At 45.1% G+C, this 26,428-nt stretch overlaps 1 protein-coding gene across 5 annotated transcripts in view; it reads right to left on the bottom strand.

The window, feature by feature from the left end:
* Nucleotides 1–26,428, bottom strand: part of PTPRG (protein tyrosine phosphatase receptor type G) — a 718,204-nt gene that overhangs the window by 115,686 nt on the left and 576,090 nt on the right. For all 5 annotated transcript variants that reach the window (XM_011280147.3, XM_045051777.1, XM_045051779.1 and 2 more), the window contains one exon: nt 20,584–20,776. In XM_011280147.3, the coding sequence (XP_011278449.3) occupies nt 20,584–20,776 (193 nt within the window). The remainder of the gene's footprint in view (nt 1–20,583; nt 20,777–26,428) is intronic.

Genomic DNA, 26,428 nt, shown 5'->3' with positions numbered 1-26,428 from the left:
AAGAGAGCTTGCGGTTTTCACTGTTTTGAATGAACGTGCAGAGGTACAGAAGCCCACTGTCTCAATGTACGAGAAAAAAAGTATGTACACTTAAAGTCAAAACCTTTTATTTGAAACTAGCACTTTAAGTTTTTAAATGCTGAGATTATCAGTTAACATCCCATTTTGGAGAATCTGTGGGTCATGTTGACAACTAGGGAGAATCTTTGTCCAATAGGACCTTCCTAAAAAAAAAAATTATGTGAGTGTAACTGACATACTATGTTACATCAATTTCAGGTATATGACAATGTACTAGACAATGTACTGAGTGAGACTCACAAAGGAGGCAGGTCAGATCTCTAATGAGACCACCCACTCAGATGGAACCTCACTGAGGCGCCTCCAGAGACAAGCCCCCGCTTGTCCCAGACTACATACTGAAGCATGCAGTAGCATTTACAGGCTGAGGAGCTCTGTCCCACCTGAGACGAGCAGGCAGAGAGGAAATTTTTCTCTCTCCATCTATCTCCACCACCGCCCTGAGAGGGAGGGTTTTTCTGGGCCAGATTTGCAGAGTACTAGAAGGACCAACAACAGGAGTTGGCAAACTTTTTTGGTCAAGGGCCAGACAGCAAATGTTTCCAGCTTTTCCAACCGCACAGTCTCTGTTGCAAATAGTAAACTCAGCCTTTGAAGTGCAAAACCAGCTCAGGCGGTATGCAGAGGAACGAGTGTGGCTGTGCTCCAGTAAACCTTTATTCCCGGACACTACATTCCAATTTCACAGGACTTTCTTCTTTCTTTTTTTTTTATCTGCAGAGCTAGATACCAAGTCGTCTATATTACTCATTTTTAATTCAATTTATTTAAACTTAGGGGCGCCTGGGTGGCACAGTCGGTTAAGCGTCCGACTTCAGCCAGGTCACGATCTCACGGTCCGTGAGTTCGAGCCCCGCGTCAGGCTCTGGGCTGATGGCTCGGAGCCTGGAGCCTGTTTCCGATTCTGTGTCTCCTTCTCTCTCTGCCCCTCCCCCGTTCATGCTCTGTCTCTCTCTGTCCCCCAAAAAATAAACTTAAAAACAGTTCACTGGGTGTTGTATGGAACCAATTTGACAATAAATTTCATATTAAAAAAATAAATAAAATCACCTTTTTTTTTTACCAATAAATAAATAAATAAATAAATAAACAAACAATAAAAAAATTAAAAAAAATAGTTCACACATTTGATTTTCAGGCGTTAGGAAATCTTGGGTGTTTTTTCAACTGTTCAAAATTAAAAAAAAAAATTATTCCTAATGCATGGTTGTACAAAAGGTAGTGGTCAAGTTCTGGCCTGTAGGTCACTGGTTTGCTGATCCTTGATCTGGAAAATAAAGGGAGGCCAAGCTTTTATCTGAAGACCCTTGCGTTCTTAGCACTGAATTCCGCCTCTCAACACAGCCTGAGAGGTCCACTCGGCCTCAGAGTGGAGACTCTTCTGTGTGCAATTATATTATTTACTTTGCTGAATGTCTTTGGTAAGTAATCTACGTCCCCACCAGAATGGAAACTCCAAGAGGCTAGCATCTTTCCTGTCTTCTCTGCCGCATTATCCCTGGTGGTGAAGACAGAGCTTGACACCCAGGGTGCCTGGTAGTTCGGTCCGTTGAATGTCTGGCTCTTGACTTCGGCTCAGGTCATGATCTCACGGTTCCTGGGGGATCGAGCCCTGCGTCGGGCTCTGCACGAATAGTGTGCAGCCTGCTTGGGATTCTCTCTCTCTGTCCTTCCCCTGCTTGCATTCTCTCAAAATTAATAAATAAACTCACAAAGCACAGAGCCTGACACAGAGCAGGCCCTCAATAAATACTACCAGAATGAGTGGCATGTTGGGTGGGTGGGTTCCTCTGCTGTCCATGTCCCATGTGCCATCACCCCCGCCATGCCTGCCATCTTCTTCCACTCTTCTCTCTGGCCAGCAACCCCTCTGCCCCCCACCCGGCCTCCCTGAGGGTCTTGATCCAACCTCACAGTTCCCCTCTGACATCTCTGTGCTCCCAGGGTCCCTCTGCTCCCCATTTCAACTTGCCCATCACGTGTGTCCCCATCAGCTGCCCACTTCTCCATCCCTGTGACAGGACTGTAAGTACCTCCAGGGCATGGACCGCACTCTTCATCACTAATGCCCTCAGCAGGGCCTCAAATTTCATTCACAGAATGAAGGAAGGCATTCTGCTCTCCAGTCAGGACCACTGGTAAAGTTCCCATGTACAGAATCAGTGCCACACAATCCATCTCTGGGATCACTTCAGGGCCTTGAGTTCGTAGGAAGACCCTGTCCCTAGACTCACACCTTCCGCAGGGGGGATGTTTGCCCATCAAAAAAAAAAAAACAAAAAACAAAAAAACGTTCAGTCTACAGAGGTGACAAAACTCCCAGGACGCTCGGAGGCTGGGGGAGGTGGAGTGACCAGGTGCCTTCCAAACAATAGGCAAGGAAGGAGACAACCTCTGTGTTGTCAACTTTTGCTGGCTTTTTCAGTGATGGAAACCCTTCTTTCCAAAAAAACACCCCTGAAAATTCAAAATGTAAAACAGAGCATTACAGAATTGTATGGCACACTCTGGAAAAGCTGGTATAATAAAGCACAGACTTTGGAGCCAGCCTCCTGCACAGTATTCTCGTTAATAAAATGAGTATTCTCGTTAATACCTGGCAATACCCTCCTCAAGGGGTTGGGGTGATGATGATAGTGACTACTGGGGCTGAACAGGAATCTCTAAGACTCACGACCAGTGGCAAATATAGGGGCAAGCTACTGGGCTCACATGGCACTTTAAAAATTGGCATACCCTGGGGCGCCTGGGCGGCTCGGTCGGCTCAGCGTCTGCCTTCGGCTCAGGTCATGATCTCACGGCCCGTGAGTTCGAGCCCCGCATCGGGCTCTGTGCTGACAGCTCAGAGCCTGGAGCCTGCTTCGGATTCTGCGTCTCCCTCTCTCTCTCTGCCCCTCCCCCTCTCACGCTCTGTCCCCCCCCTCTCAAAAATAAATAAACATTTTTAAAAATTGGCCTATTTTACATGCACAGCTGGATTTTTATACTGAGTCTCCATCCACATGAAGACCACAGCCGCCTCCCCTGCAGAGTGGGGGTGTGTGTGCTCAGTTTTGCCCCAGTCCCTGCCTCTCCCCACGGCCTTGGCCCAGCTCACTTCACCCACAGCTGCCGGGCCCCCAAGGCCAGGTGAGTTTTCCCCTGGTCTAAAACGAGCACCAGGAGCACCGTCCTAGGCACGCAACAGGCGCCCAGCCCGGCACCCTTGACAATGGCCATGGCAAACTGCACCTAACACAGGGAGTCGGCCAGTCGTCTCTTACACAAAATCGAAGCCTGTTAACCATGGGGGAGGTACCACACCCGGCTCTCTAAACAAATACTCCCCTGTGAGGTGCTCCCGACCCCACCCTTCCCCTTCTCGGGGGCCTGATTATGTCTGATTGCTTTTTCACAGGCAGCTCAGATGATGTTCGGTGCCAGCTCTGAGAATTTCTGCCTTCGTTCTCAACCACCTTTAATTATGATCCCAGACTTCGTTAAATAATGAAGAGGCTTCTTAGCAGAGCACCCAAGGTCCTCTGATTCTAAATCAATGTCAAGGATATCTTCTCAGTGGTTCTTACAAAATGGTAGTTTCCCCCATTCCCACCCCCACCCCTTTTCATTCTGGGTGTTTGATAAACTAATGTGACAGGCTCTGTTTCGAGGTCGGTGGTAACTTGCAAGGGCCTGAAACTATTGAGGGACCTCCTCCCTGCACCCCCCACCCCACCCTGAGTTTCACGCCCGAGGCAACAGGCTGATTACTGATCAGGAATCAAAGGGGCAGCACTGCTCAAAACACAGCAACGTGGTACAGATTCACTATTTCACTATGTTTTCAAGAGAAATGAAACAGCTGCCTAGGGCCGGGGGCTGAGGCAGGGGGACTCTGTGGCATCCTCTACCACACAGGGTGGTACCAGCTTAGCCCAAACCGGCTGAGGATCACGGGATCTCAAGATCCCTGCCCCAGGGACCTGCCAGGCAGGGAGAGCGGACAGTAGTACGATGTCCTCTTGAGCAGAAGGGACGCACTCAAGTGGCAGAGAGCCATGGAGCCTCGCCTCTGACAGCTTAAGCGCCTGTCATTTCTTTATCGCCCCAGCCCAGCTCAAGAACCCTTGAATATGGAGTCCTTTAGGGGAAATTTCCAAAGAAATGGCCTCAGGGAAGAAGTTTTCTTTTTGAAGGGTTGAATCAAAGAGGTCTAGGTAAACACAAATCCCCCAAAGCACGCTATGTAGGATTTCAAACCCAGTATCTTGGTGCTCTGGGGGTGTCACCTCCCCCGCCCTCACCAAGGGCTTATGAATGAGAAACTGTTTGGCCAAAGTGGCAGAACCGGGAAGGATGAAATTAAAGCAGAGCCCTAGCTCTGGCATTTTTGGGTTTTATGGCATCCGAATAATGTCCATTTGGAGCTGCCGGCTGCCAAGCACATGCGAGGGCCAGGCTCCATGCCTTCATCTTGATAATCCATGCATGCGTAACTGAATCCAAGAGGTGGGTTCAATTATTCTCCCCATTAAAGATGAATGAGGACACGGGGTCCAGAGACACCAAGTCACCGGGCTGGGCCAACGCCACAGAGAGGGAGGAGGGCTGAGAACTGGAACCTAGTCTGTCTGATTCCAAACCAGGGTGGGTGAGCGACGGGAAGCTCATGTACGTCCTAGCCACAGACACCTCCCACATCGGCTCTCTCTTCTACGAGATGGTAGTAAAAAGTCAGGAGGGCTATTCAAGGCTTAAGAGGTGAAACCGGTTGCACACAGGCATGAGGCGTGGCTACTGCAGCCTCAGGGCTGTGACTTCCTCCTCCACTCCCCTTCCCCTCCCCTTTTGTTCTCAATGACACATGAGAGTGTAGGGTCTCTTGACAAGTTCCAGAGCAGCTTCCAACTCCTTTGAGAATGGATGAATGGATGGATGGAGCCCAATCCCCATTCTCCCTATCAGAAATGCAGCCCACATTTGTGGTCCCCCAAACCATCATGGGGATGCTGGAACTATGTGGGGTGGTGCAAGCTGTCCACCACCAGGGCCTTTACTCTGTGCGTTTCGGTGCTGCCATTGCAGTATAACAAGTCCTATCTGATGAGCCTGGCGCTGGGCTGAGTTAGTGTATTTCACAAACCATGTCATGAAATCCTCTCTGTAATTCTATGGGGCCCCTGGCTCCATTGTTACACCCCTGGTTTGTTTTATTTTATTTTCTGTTTATTTATTTGTGTGTGTGTGAGAGAGAGAGAGAGACAGAGCATGAGCAGGGGAGGGAGACACAGAATCCGAAGCAGGCTCCAGGCTCTGTGCTTGTCAACACAGAGCCCGACAGGGGGCTCGAACTCACGAGCTGTGAGATCATGACCTGGGCCGAAGTCAGATGCTCAACCGACTGAGCCACCCAGGTGCCCCATGTTACCCCTGTTTTAGAATCAGAGATCCAAAATGGTCATCCATTCACTTTTTCACTTTGGAGGCAGACTGCTTTGGTTCTAGACAGACCAGCTGTATAGTCTTGAGTAACACATGGTGAAGCTTTTGGGTAAGTGCAGGGAATGCACAAGCACGTGCTGACTGATGTATAGAAAGTGTGCTATAAGAAATCGCTACTGTTAAATATTTACTGAGCACCTATTATGTACCAGGACACTGACCAGGAACTAGGGATAGAGGTGAACACAAGTAGACATGGTCCTTGACCTCCTGGAGATTACATCCCAGAGGGAGAAACACATCAACCACTTAATCCCCCTAAAAGAGAGTTCTTAATTTAGGGCTTCTTAGTGGCTCTAGATAGAATGCACAGAAATCTGTGAACTTGGATGGGAAAAAATATACTTTTATTTTCACTGCTCTCTATCTAAAATTTAGCATTTCCTTCCATCTCAAATGCTGGCAACAAAGTATAGTAGTAGTAATTAGCAGGACCTGGGGGACATCACCAATAGAAATCACAGATCTATTTCTGCTAGATTACAGTTGTTGCCAATATCTCAAATCTTCCTCATGCTCATTATTATTTCAAAATTACAATGGTTATTAGACCTGCTGCTAGATTTTATAATTTAATGCCTTCATCAAGAAGCAGATAAATTACTATATTATAATTAAATTTTTTTTGATAATATCTGAGGATAATTGGCTTCCTTGGTAATCTATTTTACTTTATTTTATGCATCTAAAAACCATCGATATGAGAAGAAGTCTATGGGATTCACCAGATGGCTGAAGGGGTCCATGGCATTCACAGGTTAAACATAATTACAAAAATATTATCCTGTACAAAGATTTAATAAGGGACCCTGACCCAGATTTGGGGGATGGGTTAGCAAAGATTTACTGAGAAGAGTGATGTTTGGACTGAAATCTGAACAAGAGTAGGGTTTATAAAGTGAACAGGAAGGAAGGAGGCATAGATACGTCAAACAAAAAAATAAACACAGCTTGTGCAAAGGCCCTGCAGTTGGAAAATTGGAAAGAAAACTAGTATGGCTGGCAAGTAGGGGATGAGGAGAATGGTCCAAGACCAGGTCTCAAAGCTAGTAGTGTTGGAGCCAGAGTTCACCCCTGGGTGGGTCTCACTAGAGACCAAACTTTGCTGGACGGCCACTTTCTTATGAGGTGAGAGACTCAGGGGCACAGTGGCCCCGACATTCTATGGTGTCTTAACTAAAGCAAACAGTAACCTGTTGCGAGAGAACAGAAAACATGTACATTCGTCTCTACCCCTGGGTCCTGACACAGAGCTCCTAAAACCCTTGCAACTTTCCAAGTGGTAAGAGCACGGAGAGGATCTCTTGTTCTAACGTTTGTTTCTGACCTCATCCCTGACAGAGGGCTCCTGATACTCTTGTAAACATCTAAGTCATAACATGCTCCTAACTCCACTGGGATAGAAACTCCTCCACTGGGGACCCTCCCAGGCCTCACCCTATGTATCTCTTCATCTGGCTGCTCATCTGTATCCTTTATCACATGCTTTCATAAATTGGTAAGCATAATTAGGTGTTTCCCCTAGTGAGGCACTCTAGCAAATCAATCAAACCAAAGAGGGGGTAGTAGGAACCTGTGATTTGAAGCCAAGTTGGACAGAAGCTGTGGGTAACCTGGGGATCTACTACTTGTGACTGGCATCTGAAGCGGGGTGTGTGTATCTTTTGGGACTTAGCCCTCAATCTGTGGGATCTGACAGTATATCTCCAGGTAGACAGCATCAGAACCGAGTTAAGTTTGTAGGACATCTAGCTGGTGTCGCAGAATTGACTGATTGGGGAAAAGCCACCCCACATTTGGTGACCAGAAGTGCCCAAAGTAAGGTATTCTGTGTAAAAGTAAGAGGCACGCGCGCACACACACACACACACACACACACACACACAGGAGGTAGAGAACTGGGTTTCCCCTAAGCAGGAGGGAGAGCAAAATTTTCTATTGTATCTGTGGAATTCTTTTCCACACCACCCAATGGCATCCCTTCTGTTCCCATGAACGAGCCCTGGTATGCAAGTCAGTTTCTCAGCTACCAACTGAGTATTAGGCAGAACTACCGTGGAAGACAGCAAATTCGCAAGCATTCTTATCCCATCAGCTTGTCTCTGCTGTGCATGTAACAGAGCCACACGCTCAAAATACAACGGCAGCAGCCAGTGTTCCGGAAGGCAGAAGGAGAAATTCAATTCTCCAGTCCTCCAAGCACGCGGTTTTGACTTTCCCATATTATGCTGTTCCCGACCTCTCCCACCTCCTCGGCGTCTTTTTTCCTATGCGATATCCCTCTTCCTCTGAGAGTTTAAAGGCCATGGGAGGTGTCCATGTCCTATGCAGGAAAAAGCATTGTTCAGCTTGGCGCTAAGGGAGGTGGCAAAGTTCAGAATGATGCATATTCCCAGCTCCACTTGACAACAGCAGCTTCTCAGACGCTGGGTGGGAGACCAGACTCCAGGTACTTCCCTCCCTTTCAAGTGCAAGACGCTGTGATTTCCTGCCAAAAGGGCAAAGCGAACCTGTCCCACTTGAACTGAGCACAGCATCCTTTCCACACAGTACCACTTAACTCTCGCTTCTCCCTCTGCCCTGCTCTAGTCCTGGGCTCCCGATGGAGGTCTGCACCAGATTACCAGCGTGCAGCTCGAGGGGGAACAAAAGTGTTGGAGCTGGGTTTTCTCTGGCCTGGTCTCCTACTTCCTATCACTGAAATGCTGTTACGGCCTCGTTGATTTCCGACGCTTTAAATCTCTGACTCTTCCTTGGCATCTGTTTCTCTTATTTGAGCTCAGTTCTGGCTCAGGGCATGAGCTCCACTGTTTGGCTTTCAACCTCATTTCAAACCCCAGATGTGGCATCTGCACCAACTGGCCATGTGGTTAGGACGGTCCTCTGTGGGATGGCACCAGGGGCTCCCAGACCTGGGCACTGGCCTCAAGTAGCCACTGGTGGGCCTGGCCAAGAGGACCCAAGAGGAGAACAGGGAGCCTGCCACTTGCAAGGAGAGAGAGACCAGGCTATGAACAGGTAGCACCCCAGGGGGAAATGACCTCTTCAACACACAGGAAGAACTAAGCTACCCGGTCTCTTGGCTGCCCTTGGCGTAAGGATCCACATGCCCTGAGGAGACCGGGCTTCTAGCCGGTTGCGGGAACCAACAGTTTTAAGTGATCGGTACACTCCTTACTGAGAAGGCTTTGCTGACGCCAGCCCATAAGCATAGAAACCACAGGGCTCCACAGACTTGATGATACCTATTAACATTTAGTGTCAGATGCGTAGGTAGCATCTTTTCATCACAGACACAGATTTGAAATGGCACAGCCAAGACGCGCATTACAACTGCTCAGACCATTGCTTTGGAATCACAAAGCCAGTCAAGAGAGGGCCCAGGAGTGAAGCCCACAGTCAGAAGGACCACTGGCTATGCCAGAAAAGTAACAGAAAAAGACGCCTCCACAGGAAGCCTCTCACTACTGTGCCTTTACACATGATCTTTGATTATCAGGCCCCAGGGACTGGGGAGGTAAGAGGTTTCTTACACCCAGAGAAATCCAAGGGTTCTGCCCACGTTCCTTGTATCTGAGAAGAAACAGCCTCAACTAAAGCATGTTTGTTTGTGGAATAGTCAGTGGGAAGGATGGGGAAGAAAGTCTGTCTCCCCACTACATTCCTTCTGTGACTCCACGGAGATGCTCGCAAACACCTCGGAGCCTCATGCTTCACGGGCTGTGAATGCTAGTTAGCGACAGAAAGGGGAAGCTTGTCGCTCTGGGAGGAAGGATGCTGGTGGCCTTTATTAATTTCCAGATTACTGTTCACAAGCTCCACAGTGTCCACACAAATAAACACAATGTCAGGGAAGATTTTTCTAGAGAGCAAAGAAAAGCTGAAGCTGTAGGAGGGTTGCTAAGTTGGCCTTTAAGATCAAACTATGCCTATCTGCCTGGAAACAGAGAGGATTAAGTAATTAGGTAATATTTATAAAGTGTGAAAACGACAGACAGCCCCTGGTGTCTGTTACCGGTATCCGCTCACTAGCTCTCAAGCCATAACAGCAGTTGTGCCTGGAAGCATCTTGACACGAGTGCCTGCCATGTTCAGTGCCACCGTTCTCTGCTTTTAGGTGTGGGTAGAGTGCTTGTTTCTCGGGACGGAGAGGAAAGCCCTCTGTCCATGTTTTGTTGAGATGAACACTTCCATCCAAATAGTTTATGGTCAAAGCAGGAGATGACTTCCCAAATCTCAGGGGCCTCTCTGATTTCAGGGCCGGTGGGGGGGGGGGGTGTGGAATCCTACATCAAATGTCAATGTCTAGCTATGCTCTTTCTGTTAGAGGACCTAGCCTGGCCTAGATCATAAATGCTCCAATTGTACCAACCCTTGTGGTAAGAATCCTTTAATTCCTGGCCACCTGGCATGTATGGATTAGCTTAGTCCATCTAATCATCCTTCCCTCCTTCCCATCCATCCATCCATCCATCCATCCATCCATCCATCCATCCATCCTCCCTCCCATCCCATCTTCCTTCCATCCATCCATCCATCCATCCATCCATCCATCCATCCATCCTCCTACCCTCCTTCCCATCCATTCTTGCATCCATCCACCCTCCCTCCCATCCCATCTTTCATCCATCCATCCATCCATCCATCCATCCATCCATCCTCCCTCCCATCCCATCTTCCATCCATCCACCCATTCATCCATCCTTCCACCCTTCCTCCCATCCATCCATCCATCCATCCATCCATCCATCCATCCATCCTCCCATCCATTCTTGCATCCATCCACCCTCCCTCCCATCCCATCTTCCATCCATCCATCCATCCATCCATCCATCCATCCATCCATCCTCCTACCCTCCTTCCCATCCATTCTTGCATCCATCCACCCTCCCTCCCATCCCATCTTCCATCCATCCACCCATTCATCCATCCTCCCATTCATCCATCCTTCCTCCCACCCTTCCTCCCATCCATCCACCCATTCATCCATCCTTCCTCCCACCCTTCTTCCCATCCATCCACCCATTCATCCATCCTCCCACCCCCCCCCCCATCCAATCTTCCATCCATCCACCCATCTAGTTAAATACTGATTGAGGAGCCAACAGTGAGCACTACACCCTCTCTAGCAAAAAAGAAATAAAAAGAGCTAGACATTAGGGGGAGAAACATACAACTTAATGTAAAACTCCAACTGAGATAAGTGTGGAAGAGAAAGGGACTAACACCCTGTTACAAGCAGCTGGACCAAGGCAGTCAGGAAACTTCCATGGGGAAAGTACCCTACAGCTGGGCTATGGAGGCTGAGGAGGGGTGGATTAGGTACAGAGGTGAGGGAAGGGGTACAGGCTGTTGGGACTGGGTGTGGGGGTGAACTGATATGCAGGACGCCAAGGGAAATGAAGTGCAAGATGGGGCTGGAGAGGGGGCCTGGATGGGCACTGTGTAAGGATTGTGGATTTCACTGGAAAGGTGTGAAGACATTCCGGCAGCCTGGGTTTGCATTTGTACCAGGAAGAGAGCCTGGTCCCCTTATTTTGAAATGTGTTCTCCGGTGATCATGTCACATATAATAGTTTGTCCTGAGCATCCAAAGAAGCCACTGCTGACCTACAGACAAGAAAGTATAATTATTTGCAGAGAACCTTCCACTGCAGCCTCTATACTCTTTCTTCCCTAAATTATTTCATTTTAAAGGTCAAAGCCAAGGAAGGGGTTATGATTATTATTTCTATTTTATAGAAAAAGAAGCCAAGACTTGGGTATTAACTTGAGCAAGCATGCACGAGAGTAAATGGTTTTGAGTCCAGGTTTGCTGAACTCCAAAATCTACACTTTTACCCATCGCTTTATATTGTCTCATTCATTCATTCATTCATTCATTCATTCATTCATTCATTCCTTTCATGAGCGAAAGATGACTATCCACCCACTATGTCCTAGGTACTGTGTCAGGCTCTGTTGATCCAAGGATACACAACACCCTCAGCCTAGGAGGCCCTCGCATCCAGATCAAGTGGGTGTACTGACCCACCCAGGGAATAACCCTGTGATCAAAGCCTCAGTAGCCTATGCCCTAAACACCAAAGAAAACCCACCAAAACAAGCAAAGCAGATAAAGACAGAGCCCAGTGATTTCTTTTAGGATGATAAACCCGATGTTTAGGAAGAATACCCAATCCCCACAAGAATGTTTTTTTTTGAAGCTATTTTGTTCAGAGAGGGAGTAATACACTGTGTTTTCAAGCCACCTCATGACATTTAAAACAAAGAGGCCACTGCTTGTAGATTCATTTTGAAGCTGGAAATCCCTTGCAGCAAAGACTGCTGCATTTGGACATATGAAAATCCTGGTTCGCATCTCAGCTCTCCCACTTCCTGGCTGAGAGGCTCTGGATGCTTCCTTGCTCTGAGTCTCAGAACCCTCACATGTGTTAAAACACACAAGAGTGTGTTTCTCTTTTTTTGCTCACCCCCACCCAATCTCCATCCTAACGATTAGTAAATCTCAGAGGCTCTACTCCAAAATCCATTCCCAATGGATCACTTCGACCTCTACCAGGATCACCATCATGCAACCACTGTTATCCTGCAGGGAATATGTCTCTTTGTCACCTCTTGGTCTTACAAGTTATATCCTAAGCCTTCTGCAAACATTTTTCACATAGCAGAGAGACAGGCTTAAAAACCTGTTCGGATCATTCCACAGCCCTTCTTCAAACTCTCCAAAGGCTTCCCACTGCCATACGAATACCAAGAGAAGTCTTTTCCAGACTTGACCCTTGCCCATCTCTCCACGCTGGTTCCCATGCCTCAGAGCCTTCACAAATGACCTTTCCCTCTGAGAATTTTGCAGGGCTGGCTCCTTATCACCTTGTGTCCTACCCAGGGAAGATCTCATCCCCACTGTCTCCCCACACTCTACTACTCTTAGAATACTACCTAATTTGATCCTCAGAACACTGAAGCTTTATCATTGTCAGCTGACTTGTTTATTTCTTTCTCCACATTAAAACATAAGTTCCATGATGAGGAACTCTTCTCCCTTGTTACCTTTATTTCTAGTGCCTAGAACTTGTTCATTGTACACGATCAACGAATATTTGATAAATGAAAAGTGAAATAAAAAGTGGCTGAGGCTGTTTTCAGGATTAAAACAACATATGAACGGAAGAAGCCAACCTAACATTTGGCACATAAAAACTCCCACATATTGGGGCAGCTGGGGGGCTCATTGGGTTAAGCGCCTGACTCTTGATTTCGGCTCAGGTCATGATCTCAAGGTTTTGTGGGTTCAAGCCCTGTGTCGGGCTCTGTGCTGACAGCATAGAGTCTGCTTGGGATTCTCTCTCTCCCTCTCTTTCTGCCCCTCTTCTGCTCATGCACACGCATGAGTGTGCACATGCTCTCTCTCTCTCAAAAATAAATAATAAATGAACATTAAAAGAAACCCACATAGCCTGCTTAACCACAGGTGTTTCTGGCACTTGGCTTCTAGAGTCAACAAGCTCCCCAAAGGTGGATGAAGATGGCTAACATATGGAAAGAAATTCACTGGCTACGTAAGCAAAAGTAGTCAATGCTACATTAAATGGCTACGAATATCAACTTCATGTCAACCAATTAAAGGCAACTGGTACCAACCCTTTACATATTTACATAAAGTGACAGTAATCATGGGATGCCTAAGCATGTAAAAATGTCTGAGACAGCATGGGCATGACCTTCAAAAGTATGAGAACCTCGGATGCTGGAGAATCCTAAAAACAGCCCTACTTTTTTGCCTTATTTTTTAATCACTTCTCAGGTTAAAAAGTAATGGTTAATGATAGCTATTTTTAAAAGAAGGAGGTTAAAAACACTCCATTTTTTAAAGTGTTAAAAATGTGTTTTTCTTAGCACTTTTCTACACTGGAAATTTCTGGAAGTAACAAGATAACTTTTTGGAACAGTTTCTGGGAGGACAGCTGTGTACAAAGGAATTTAATGCCCATGTCAGAGCTTCTTTTAATAAGATAAAGTAATTCAAGCTCATTAATTTGGTATGTAGAAATGATTAAACTGAAAATAGAACAATATTAATATTTTCTCCCAAAATAGCAAAAAACCCCACAACTTTCAATGTCAAACTTTTTAAAAAAATTTTTTTTTTTTTTCAAATTGTCAAACTTTTTAAGAGCAATCATGGCTTTACTTCTTTGTTTGCTAATTTGGGTGGGTAATGTGATGCTCTTTCTCAACGTATTCGGATTTAAAATAGGCTACTTACTGAGACATTCTCACACAGTCCTATATGTTCTTAAAAACTGCTTTTGACCAAAACAGGAAGCAATCTTTACCACTGAAAATGTAGCTAAAAAAGAGATCCCTCCATCAGCAGAAGCAAAGACCATTCTTCAAACAACATGGCATCAGCTCAGGAGACTGGAGGGCACACAGGCAGTCCAGTGCCCTCACCATTTCCTTTGCTTTTATTACATTAGGCAGTGTCACTTTAATTAAGCCATCAAATCAAATTATCAGATCAAGTGGTTTTGATTCCACTGTGGTTTGAACAGGTTTCGTTAAATTAATAAACCATATGTTTCATGTTGTTGGAAGGAAAGTTATTTTTCCTCCGTTCACTGTTCCAAAAGTCTTCACAATAGATAGTATTCAGCACTTAATCACCGAATGTTCTTCCATGTGTCCGGGATGTGCTGCAGAATAACTGAAATGACAGCCCATTAAATCCTAAAGTCCGTCCAAGTTATTTACCGACAAAGGGCAGAGTGGAGAATTGGATGTCCCTTGAACAATCCACTGAGCCTAAATATTGTTTCCATTTACTGGAACTTAAAGCTTTATATTTTTTATGGGTGACATCCATTATAAGTCTTTCTTCAGCAACAATACAATATTGAGATGACTTTTCCTCCTTTCCTTTGGTGTTGTACATGGCCATGCGTCTAGTGCTGGCACTGAAAAGCTTGATTCTGTTTTCTCTGTTCCAGTATGTCCAATCATCCTGACAGCAGGGCATGATGGGGACGCATTAACTCAGGCACTCCTCACGGTGCTGCTCAATGAACACCAGGTAATGATCACAGCCAGGGGAATGAGGGAGGTACAGGGCTATAATCAGTTCACTAAGGTTCTCTTACATCGTGGCCGTGAAAGATGACCAAGTGTTAAGGTGACTTGGTAAGTGGTTGGTCACTGAGTCAATAAATATCTAATTGGCCCTAAGGTCTTGCAGTGGAATGGGAAAATAGAACCAACCAATGCCTCACGATCATGGTCACAGCCATCTTTAAGACAGAAAATATTTACGTCAAACTAAGCCTGTGAGTGAGTTTTTCCACCTTAGTTTGAGCCATCCTCTAGAGCACCAGTTGGTAAATCTGGTCTGCTGCCGGGATGCCCGAGTGGCTCAGTCAGTTAAGCATCTGACTTTGGCTCAGGTCGTGATCTCGTGGTTCGTGAGTTCAAGTACCGTGTCAGGCTCTGTGCTGACAGTTCAGAGCCGGGAGCCTGCTTCCGATTCTGTATGTCCCTCTCTGCCCCTCCCCTACTCACACTCTGTCTCTCTGTCTCTCTCTCTCTGAAAAATAAATGAACATTAAAAAAAAATTAAAATAAAAATCTGGCCTGCTGCCTATTCTCATGAACAAGATGTTTTGGGAAGACATTTTCTACACCCATTCATTTGCATATTGTCCATGGCTGCCTTCATGCCAAAGAGGCAGAGCTGAGTAAATGGCCTCTATCCGGTCCTTAACAAAGAAAGCTTACTGACCCTTCCCTTCTGTAATTAATTTATTTTCCCTTCTTCTGTAATAACAGCACAATAAACACACAGCTCCGTAATCAACACTGTAGCTCTCTTAGGCATTGGAAGTTTCCAATAGTGGTCAGAGAGAGAATGCCAATCAGACAGGCTTTATTTATTTATTTATTTAATTACCAGAAGATTACAGAACACCATCCGTCTCTTTTTGAATCTTTTTTGCAGAAGACTAGAGAAGAGAAAGGGACTCTGCCTGTGTATTGGGACTCTTTACTGCATACATGTCAAAGGTCTAAGGTCAATCTAAGTCCTCTAGGCTGCCTACTGACGGCCAGTATTTGTGCCTGGCTTTCGGCCCATAGTGCCATGGAATTAGGTGAATTTTCTTGGGGACAAAAAAGGAGGAGCATTTGGTTATGTAGACTACGATTCCATGAAATGTGCATTTAAAAACAAACATGGACGTCAATAGTCACTGGGGAAATGCAAATCAACACTACTTCACATCCACTGGGATGGCTAACGTAAAAAAAGACACATAGCACCTGTTGGTGAGGATGTGCAGAAATCCCATACACTGCGGATGGGAATGCAAACTGGTGCACTGGATTTGGAAAATTAGTTCGCAGTTCCTCCAAACTTGAAAACTGGAGTTACCATACGACTCCGTTACCTACTCCAGGGTATGTACCCAAGAGAACTGAAAACACACGTCCACACAAGAACCTGAACGTGAATGTTCACAGCAGCATTACTGACAACGGCCAAAAAGTAGAAAAAAATTCAAACATCTATCAATTGATCAGCAGGTAAACAAAATGTGGTATATATCCGTATAATGATATATTATTTGGCCATAAAATGGAAAATTCTGATATATATTCCACCATGGATGAACCTGGAAAATAGTATGCTGAACTATTATGCTAAAAGAAGCCTGAGATAGGGGCGCCTGGGTGGTTTAGTCGGTTAAGTGTCCGACTTCAGCTCAGGTCATGATCTCACAGTTTGTGAGTAAGAGCCCTGCGTCAGGTTCTGTGCTGGCAGCTCAGAGCCTGGAGCCTGCTTCGGATTCTGTGTCTTCCTCTCTCTCTGCTCTTCCCTTACTCACGCTCTGTCTCTGTCTCTCAAAAATAAATGTTAAAAAAATTAAAAAAAAAACATTTAAAAGAAGCCCGGGACAAAAAACCATATATTGTATGATTGCGTTTGTATGAAATATTTAGAACAGGCAAATCCATAGAGACAGAAAGCACATGAGTGGTTGCATGTGCTGGGAAAGTGGGAGGGGCAGGAGAAAGAAAGGGAAGAAGGAGTGACTGCTACTGGGTATGGAGTTTCGTTTGGGGGGTGATAATAATGTTCTGGAAGTAGATAGTAGTGACGACTGCACAACTCTGTGAATATACTAAAAACCAATGAAGGGCACACTTTAATTTTTTTTTAAGTTCATTTATTTTGAGAGAGAGAGAGAGAGAGAGAGAGAGTGAGAGACAGACAACGCATGTGCAAGTGGGAGAAGGGCAGAGAGAGAAGGAAGAATTCCAAGCAGGCACAGCGCTGTCAGCATGGAGCCCAACAGGGGGCTTAAACTCATGAACCATAAGATCATGACCTGAGCAGAAATCAAGAGTCTGAAGCTTAACTGACTGAGCCACTCAGGCTCAGCTTTTATGTGAAGTGCGCACTTTAAAAAAATGAATGTCAGGGGCGCCTGGGTGGCTCAGTCGGCCTCGGTCGGCTCAGGTCATGACCTCATGCTTCATGAGTTTGAGCCCCACGTCGGGCTCTGTGCTGACAGCTCAGAGCCCAGAGCCTGCTTCGGATTCTGTGTCTCCCTCTCTCTCTGCCCCTTTCCCACCCATGCTCTGTCTCAAAAACAAATAAAGATTAAAAAAAAATAAAACAAAACAACCCCCCCGAATATTATAATATGTAAATTAAATCTCAATAAAGCTGTTACTAAAAAAAAACAAAAAACAAATAGGTTTTATTGTTACTGAGTGATAAAAAGGAATGAGCCCATGGCACATGCCATAACATGGATGAATTTTAAAATCCTAATGTCAAGTAAGTGAAAGATAAAACCAGATCAGAGAGAGGTTGCTTCAAGTTGGGGATAGGAGAAAGAAGTGACTGCAAAGGGTTGTGAAGGAACTTTCTGGGGTGATGAAAATGTTCTAAAACTGGATTACATAGCTACATAACTGTAGCTATACATTTAGTAAAAATTATTGAATTGTACATCGATAACCGCTGGATTTTACGGCATGTATATCACCCCATCAAAAAACCCAGGAAACCCTGACAGACTGCAACCAGAAGCGGAACATGGTACATACAGTCACTCCGGGACCCCGTGTAGCGGTACGTAACCGAATCCGAACACGTATGTGTACTCCAGGCTGCCTCCACTCTACCCCCAGGTTCATACCGAAGAGAGATATGTCTGTATGCTGATCAAAAGGCATGGCGAGAATTTTCATCATCATCAAACCGTGGAAACAATCCACACACTCATGGATACTAAAGTGGATGAATAAATTCAGGTGGAGTCTCACAGTGAAATTCGGCAGTTAAGAACAAACCACAACTACAGGGAACAGCAGAGATGACCCTCAAAACCACTGCAGAGCAAAAAAAAAAAAAAAAAAAAAAAAAAGAAAGCAAGACACAAAAAAAGGACAGAATAGATAATTCTATTGCTATGAAACTGAACAACAGGCAAAGCTAATTCATGGTCTTGGTTACCCTTGGGAATGGACAGTTACTAGCAAGGAGATAGAGACGTTCCTGGGAAGCTGTTGGTGTTAGCCTCCTGACCTGGGTGTTGCTATTCTAGTGTATTCGGTTTGTGAACATGCATCAGGCTGTGTATGTGTTATGTGTGCACTTTTCTGTATGTTACACTCCAATAACACGTCTAAAAAACAAATAGGACTGCACCTACATCTTTCTCTGCCTCCACAGCGATCAAAAAACATTTTAATAGTCACACATTTTAGGAGTAAGCAATAGACCCTAGGATAATTGCAACAAAGCCTTGTAGAATGAAAAACTGATTCCCTGATTTAAGGATGGGTCCATGGCTCTGCTCAAATTCAGAGAAAGTCCATTTCATAGAAGATCTTGCTCCCTTTGACAATTTAATATGACAGAAACCATGATCTTCTCTAACTTTTTTGGGTAGTAAGTGCCATGCATTCGCTCTGCACAGGTGATATATTGTATAACTCAGCTCATTAAAAAAAATTTTTTTAATGTTTACTTATTTTTGAGAGAGAGAGAGAGAGAGAGAGAGAGAGAGAGAGAGAGAGAGAGAGAGAGAGAAAACAAACCCAGAGCAGGCTCCAGGCTCTGAGTTGTCAGCACAGGGCCCAATACAGAACTTGAACCCACAAGCTGTGAGATCACGACCCGAGCTGAAGTCAGAGGCTTAACCAACTGAGCCACCCAGGTGCCCTCTGGCCTGTTTTTTTAGCAAAAAACTTTGTAACTGTCATAACCTCAGCAACTGTAGCTACCAGACCTTGTATTCACTTGTGATATAAATTCATCATCCCCTACACATCCTCGGCATTCACCTCTCACAAAATCCCAAAGAGATTCTTCTTTTCCCAAGCAAGTTCTCTTGGATAAAAGCTTTTGAGTTTGGTCGTTTTATTTTTAGCTTGGTTAAAAAACAAAACGAGCCCGGGGCGCCTGGGTGGCGCAGTCGGTTAAGCGTCCGACTTCAGCCAGGTCACGATCTCGCGGTCCGTGAGTTCGAGCCCTGCGTCAGGCTCTGGGCTGATGGTTCAGAGGCTGGAGCCTGCTTCCGATTCTGTGTCTCCCTCTCTCTCTGCCCCTCCCCTGTTCATGCTCTGTCTCTCTCTGTCTCAAAAATAAATAAACGTTAAAAAAAAAATTAAAAAAAAAAAAAAAAAAAAAAAAAAAAAAAAACGAGCCCAAGTGAGGTCTGCTATGCCAGCCAACCTGAGACGTTTTACAGGTTTGCATGCTTCCTAACCCTCCCATTGTTCCCAGCCGACAAACGGTGCCCTTGACAAAGTGTCGGCTCCAAATTATTTGAATCTCAAGCGTTTCTTGATGGGATCTGGCCACACACTAGCTTCTCTCACCATCCTCAGACAAAATCACACAGACAGGAAGGAAATGATCACATTCTTAAGCTCCCTTTCCTCTTCTTTTAGCTCCTTTTCAGACATATGGGCCGGGAAAATGGGCTCATTCTTATCATCAAAGTGCACACCAATGCGGTTATTTGTGGAATATAATCGCATTCCCCCTACAAATTCCCCCTTTGTGCCTACAAAGGTCATATGCCAGTAAACTGGTCCTTCTTATTGGGGGTGGGGGCACTCTTAAAACAAAACATTCCCGTGTAACTTACCCCACTAAAAATACCACAGTCTGTCCAGTGTTGATAAGAGACACCAGCCCTTCCCATACTACCCAGGCTCACAGCTTGTGAGGAGAGCACTGGCTTGGGAAAGAGGCAGTTCTTCACACCCAAAGAAAATTCCTTCTTATTCCTTCCTCCCTCCCAAGTATTGGGACTTGGATCAGCCTTATTCTCTGAGTGTTTCCCGAGCTCTAAGTCACAATGAGGACAAGTCACAGAGCCCGAGGTTGAGCCATGAGGGCAGAGTCAGACTTTTTCATCTCCTGGGAGAGAAATATATCTTCAGTTCCCAAGAGAATGTAGCACTGGAAAGGAGGAAGATGCCTGAAAACAATAAACTCAGGTGTATCAGATACGGGAATCAAGCTGTAAAATAATGGTTTCAAAAAGGCCACGTGATGTCTGGTGGGGGTGGAGAACCTGAGGGGGAGGGAGGTCTTGCCTGGTGTGGAGGTGGGTAAGGACACCGTAGAGTGGAGTGCTGGGGGCAAGTCAAAGGATATTGAGACAATATCCCGATCTCAACGGGCAGACGGGTAAAAAGTAAGACACCCCAAAGCTCTCTGTAGACATTAACCCGTTAGTGTTGACGTTACAAGGTAAAAATACCGACAGAATGACGGACACATCGCTAGTCAAAAGGGCAGTTTTGAACATACAGCTACTTAACCGGGGAGTTATCGCCACAAATGCTTCTATTTATCACCCAGACAAGTCTCTTTTCGCAGAGCAACATATGCTCTCCATACCGAGTTCCAACTCTTGGCTGTTGCCGAACTCCTTTTCATTCGAAGTAATTTAGGATAAGGAATCTTGCTCTGGGCAAGAGCGCGTAATCCAAACATACCTTTAGAGGCTTCCGTCCCCAGTGGGTTTTCTAAGAAGTCTGTCATGTCATGGTTCCAGGCGTCGCGGACCGCAGACTTGGACACCACCCTGTCATTCAGCCCTTGCTGCGGTCGGAAGTTATTTCTCAGATACTCCACCGACTTGACGTGGTCCTGCTGCTCCGTAGTGAAGATGGAATAAAAAGCCTCGAGCTGAACCGAGAACCAGAGAGGGAAGGGAAAACAAGACCACCGATGAGAAAAGCTACGTGGTGCAAGGTGGGTGGGGGTGACAAGAACACCAAATGCCAGGACTTGCCCAAGGCCGAGTCGGACAAGCCCAGCAGGACCCAGGTTGCCTGATGGAGTCACTGTCGACAGGCTTATCTGGCTGCGGTTTCTGTCCTGCCAGCCAACCAGTGGAACACCCCACCGGAGGGCTGTACGGAACTCTCTCAGTTGGGGTCTCGGAAAAGAGTTCCGGTCTCTCTGCTGTGCCCCCCTGGCAAGACCGTTAGTATTCTGGGGAGGAGCACAAAGTTACGGTGAAGCTGGCAGGTTCTGGAGCCAGACTACCCGGATGGCAATTCTGACTCCACAGCTCAACCACTCCGTGGCCCCGAGAAAGTTGCCTAACTGCTCCGAGCCTCAAGTGTTCCTCAATAAAGTCGTGATAATTATAGCAGCATCTACCCCGATCGGGTGTGTGCCAGGACTAAATGAGATAATCTGTGTGCAGTGCTTAAAACAGTTCCTGGCACGTAAGACTCGATAAAGACTAGTGACTGAATTCTTACTAAGCATCTTCTTACATACGTACTAGAGATCGAGTACACAGCAAAGCTGCTAAGGCTTAAAGCTGCTGGATGCAAGGCTTGTGAAGTAAACTGCCCAGTTTCAACATTTACCAGATGGGTAACCATAGTCAAACTCTTAAAGGTTTCTGTAACTCAAGTTTCCATATCTGTAAAAGACATCTATTACTAGTAGCCATCTTATAAAATTATGGAAAGGATTAAAATGTCTGGAAATTATTTAGCAGCCAGTAAGCCCATAGTAAAGGTTAGCTGCTATCACTTTCATTAATATTATTAAACAACACTTTCGACAAGATTACCGGCCACACTTTTATGGAAAAGCGAAGAAAAAATAATCAGGACTCCAGGATCATACGTCCATTATCAAAAAGGATTTTCTGTGGCCATCAATCTTCTGTTCATTAAAAAAAAAAAAAACAAAAAAAACAACAACAAAGTAATTTCAGGGGTACCTGGCTAGCTCAGTCCTTTAAGCATCTGACTTTGGCTCAAGTCATCATCTCACGGTCTGTGAGTTTGAGCCCCACGTCAGGTTCTGTGCTGACAGCTCAGAGTCTGGAACCTGCTTCTGATTCTGTGTCTCCCTTTCTCTCTGACCTTCTCCTGCTCACTCAATCTCCCTCTCTCTCTCAAAAATAAATAAACACTGGGGCGCCTGGGTGGCTCAGTTGGTTGAGTGTCCGACTTTGGCTCAGGTCATGATCTCATGGTTAGTGAGTTCAAGCCCCACATCGGGCTCTGTGGTGACAGCTCAAAGCCTGGAGCCTGCTTCCAATTCTGTGTCTCTGGCTCTCTCTGCCCCTCTCCTGCTCATACTCTGTCTCTGTCTCTCTCTCTCTCAAAAGTAAACATTAAAAAAATAATAAGAATAAACATACAAATCAAAACCACAATGAGATACCACCTTACACCTGTCAGAATGGCTAACATTAACAACTCAGGCAACGACAGATGTTGGCAAGGATGCAGAGAAAGAGGATCTCTCTTGCATTGTTGGTGGGAATGCAAGCTGGTGCAGCCACTCTGGAAAACAGTATGGAGGTTCCTCAAAAAACTAAAAATTGAACTACCCTACAACCCAGCAATGGCACTACTAGGCATTTATCCACGGGATACAGGTGTGCTGTTTCGAAGGGACACATGCACCCCCATGTTTCTAGCAGAACTATCAATAACAGCCAAAGTATGGAAAGAGCCCACATGTCCGTCGATTGATGAATGGATAAAGAAGATATGGTATACATATACAATGGAGTATTACTCGGCAATCAAAAAGAATGAAATCTTGCCATTTGCAACTACATGGATGGAACTGGAGGGTATTATGCTAAGTGAAATTAGTCAGTCAGAGAAAGACAAAAATCATGACTTCACTCATATGAGGACTTTAAGAGACAAAACAGATGAACATGAGGGAAGGGAAACAAAAATAATATAAAAACAGGGAGGGGGACAAAACACAAGAGACTCATAAATATGGAGAGCAAACAGAGTGTTACTGGAGGGAGTGTGGGGGTGGGGTGGGCTAAATGGGAGAAGATTAAGGAATCTACTCCTGAAAGCATTGCTGCACTATATGCTAACCAATTTGGATGTAAATTTTAAAAAAATAAAAAATAAAATTTAAAAAAAATTGTGAAAATAAATAAATAAACATTAAAAAGATTTTTTTAAAAGGATTTAAAAAAAACAAAGCAATTTTATGATATAAGAGAAATGAAGCTGAGAATGGGTAACAGAGATGTGTTCTCAGTGGACCAGAAAGTTATCCTGGTCACCAAAGAAATAAAGTTAATCTAAAACGTCCAGCCATGGAAAATACTAACGCCTGAGGGACGGAATGAAAAAGAGAGACACTGAATGAACTCTTCCTGGCCCATTTGGCTCCCTGAATACCAAATCAGAATGCTTTCCTAGGACAGAATTACAACGTGAAAGATGTTAGATGCTTCCCAAGCGGGCACTGAGTGGCTGTCCTAGGCTTTGGGGGACAAGAAGGTGGCCAATACCAATGTGTAAAATAAACAAGAACAATATGACGGGTGTCTTTCTGTGCCCCCTTCCCCTTTTTTTAATGTAGGCTCCATGCCCAACATGTGGCTTGAACTCACAACCCTGAGATCAAGAGTCACATGCTCTACTGACTGAGCCGGCCAGGCCTCCCCAATCTGGGTTTCTGGATGGTAATCTCGAGGCCTGGAACTAACCCCAGTGCTTCTCAAACCGCTTCAGAGAATGTCACAAAAATTGACCTGCTTGATCTGAAACTCACTCTCTTTGCATGAGAAAGCAATGATCATAGTGACCGTAGCCAAGAGAAATCATTTAAGTACCTGGATTCACCTATCAGTCCACCTCCCCTCCAATTCTCCTGCAAATGTAAAGTGATAATAAACCATGAAACCTTCCCTGCTTTTTCATCAAGGTAATAGAGTCAGGATGGTCTCTCAACGAGCCCAGAAGCAAAAGTAGCCTGGTACTGTGGTGTTATTCCCATTTTCTGCTGGTCACGTAACTTCTAAATAACTCATGTGGCGGCTGTTCAGAATTGCCTCTCTTCCCACTCTTCCTTCTGATGCTCCTTCTTTATTTACAGTGAAGAGAGAGAGGCAATAAAACCAGAAAAATTAAGAAAATTGGACTGTTTACTCTGCCAGATGGGACCCACTCAGATAACTGGAGGTATTGAAAAATCAAATTGCCCCAACCTGGCAATGTATATGCTTCTGATAGGACTGCCCAAATCAGAACCGAACACATCCACCCGTGAGAGAAAGTTTCAGGTTTTTCTTAGAGAAAATAACTTAAAATTACATGGAAGGAATTAACAAAGAGCCTCTGGAGGCCATCGAGGGAAAGACCAACCAAAATGATTAAAAGGATGGAGGATAAATCCCACGTGGAAAGGTTAAAGGAAGTGGAATTGTTTAGCCTGAAGAAAAGGCAAGTTAGGAGTAATTTGATTAAAGGCCCTTGTATGTGGAAGATGCTGAACAGCTCTTCTCCATGTCCAGAGAAGGCCAAAAAGAGGCAACTGGTTTAAATTAAAGCCTTAGAGACGTGAGTTGAATAAAAGGAAGAATTTCTTAACTCTCAGGGTGATTTTTTTTTTTTTTTTTTTAATGGCCGGGCTGCCATACGTAGCAAGGTATACTGGAAATCTTCTGGAAGAGCAGCCTTCTGTCCTGAAATAGCATAATCTCTGAGATGCCAGAAAAGGACGGCCTTGGAGACTGTCTCGGCAATCTAAGATTTGTTTATTCTCTAGAAGACTTGCCTCTTTCACAGCTAGCATTTAGTTCTCCTACAAAGTTTATTTCTGATGCCTCAAGAATTAGTCATATAACTGTAAGAAGAGGCAGGTTCTGAATTTAACCCAAAAATGCTTTTGCTTAAATTGCTTTTACAGCTTAATGACATGCCATGGCTTAAAAGCTCGGTAGCTTCCTTGTCATTACCTCAACTTGCCCAGAGATTTCCAAGGGAGGATGTGACGGTTCACGGAGTGAACTGATGACCTGAACGACATTATACTGTCACCTGGATCATAGCTTCACTGGACAGTCACACAAAAGAGGAAAAGGAGGTCAAGCTTAGCAGACTCATCAAATGTCCTTTGGTAGGTCGGCAGCATTCACTAGAACCCTGTCATTCCTCTACGTTGAATGAAAGCTGCCAGTGGCCGCTCTTGTTGGTATCTGGCATGTTTGGCCATTGAGTGGAAACCGCCATGATCCCTGGGTTGGCAAAGGGAGTCTATGTTTTCACTTTGGCAGGTGAACAGTGATACTCTGGGTGAGAAATCCACTGCAGATTGTCCCTCGGCCCTTACCCTGGCTTTGTAACCACGCTCAATAAAGGGGAGCCCGGCCACCACCTGGACCTCCACTTTTTGAATCCAAGCAACACTATTTACAGAGACTACAATAAGAAACACTATTTACAGAGACTACAATGAGAAGGTGTTCTCTAGGATTGTACCACACGGCAGCAATGCCCAACATGGAAGCCACAGGACAAACTGTCAACCCTTCTAGACCTGGTTGACAGCTGCACAGCAATCTTTTAGAAAAGATCATGCCTCCGTTCAAAGCTTTCTAGGGCCTCCAATTTTAATGGTGGGGCCCTAAACTCATAACTCTTACTCTTGCTATCTGGGTTCAAAACCCTGTTTTCAATTCCTACTTGCTACATGGGTGACCTTTGGTCAAAGTATTTGATGTTTCTGTGTTTTGGTGTTCTTACTTGTACAACAGAGATAACATCAATACCTACCCCATGTAGTCCTTGTTACTATTAAATGAGTTACTATATATAATGTGTTAGGAATAATTCCTGGCATACAGTAGATATTCACTAAGTATTATTATCATTACTATTAGTCTTATTTTATGAGGAATGTGGGAACTAGGATTGTATTATATGCTTCCAACAACTGTAAGATATTCTCTCTGCTTCTCCCTCCTTTCTCCCTTGTAATGTATATTCATCCAACCCATTATGTGACAGGTACTTTGTCATGGAATTTACAAACATTACTTTGGTTTCTAACTTGTTTTAGTTTAAAATAATCACGCTAGGGGCACCTGGGTGGCTCAATCGGTTGAACATCTGACTTCGGCTCAGGTCATGATCTCATGGTTCGTGAGTCTGAGCCCCACTTTGGGTTCACTGCTGCCAGCCTGTCAGCGCACAGCCCACTTCGGATCCTCTGTCCCCATCTCTCTGCCATTCTCTGCCCTCTCCCCAAAATGAATACATTTTTAAAAATTAAAAAAACCAAAATAATATCATTAAAGTAGCATTATTAACAACACTATTATATCATTACACTAGCAGCTACTATTTATTGAGTGTTTATTACGTGCAAGGCATTGTGATAAGAGTGCTTTGTGCTTTCCTTTAATCCTCACAGGAATCTCATACGGTTGGTGGTATTGTCAGATCATTATTATTATTTTTGGCTGATGAGGAAACTGGGCTTAGAGACTTTACATGACTTTCCCAAGATCATAGAATGGAAGTGAGGATTAGAAACCTGGGTCTA

The sequence above is a fragment of the Felis catus genome, chromosome A2, assembly GCF_018350175.1.
Source record: "Felis catus isolate Fca126 chromosome A2, F.catus_Fca126_mat1.0, whole genome shotgun sequence".
NCBI lineage: Eukaryota > Metazoa > Chordata > Mammalia > Carnivora > Felidae > Felis > Felis catus.
This window is presented reverse-complemented; position numbering and strand designations above follow the sequence as displayed.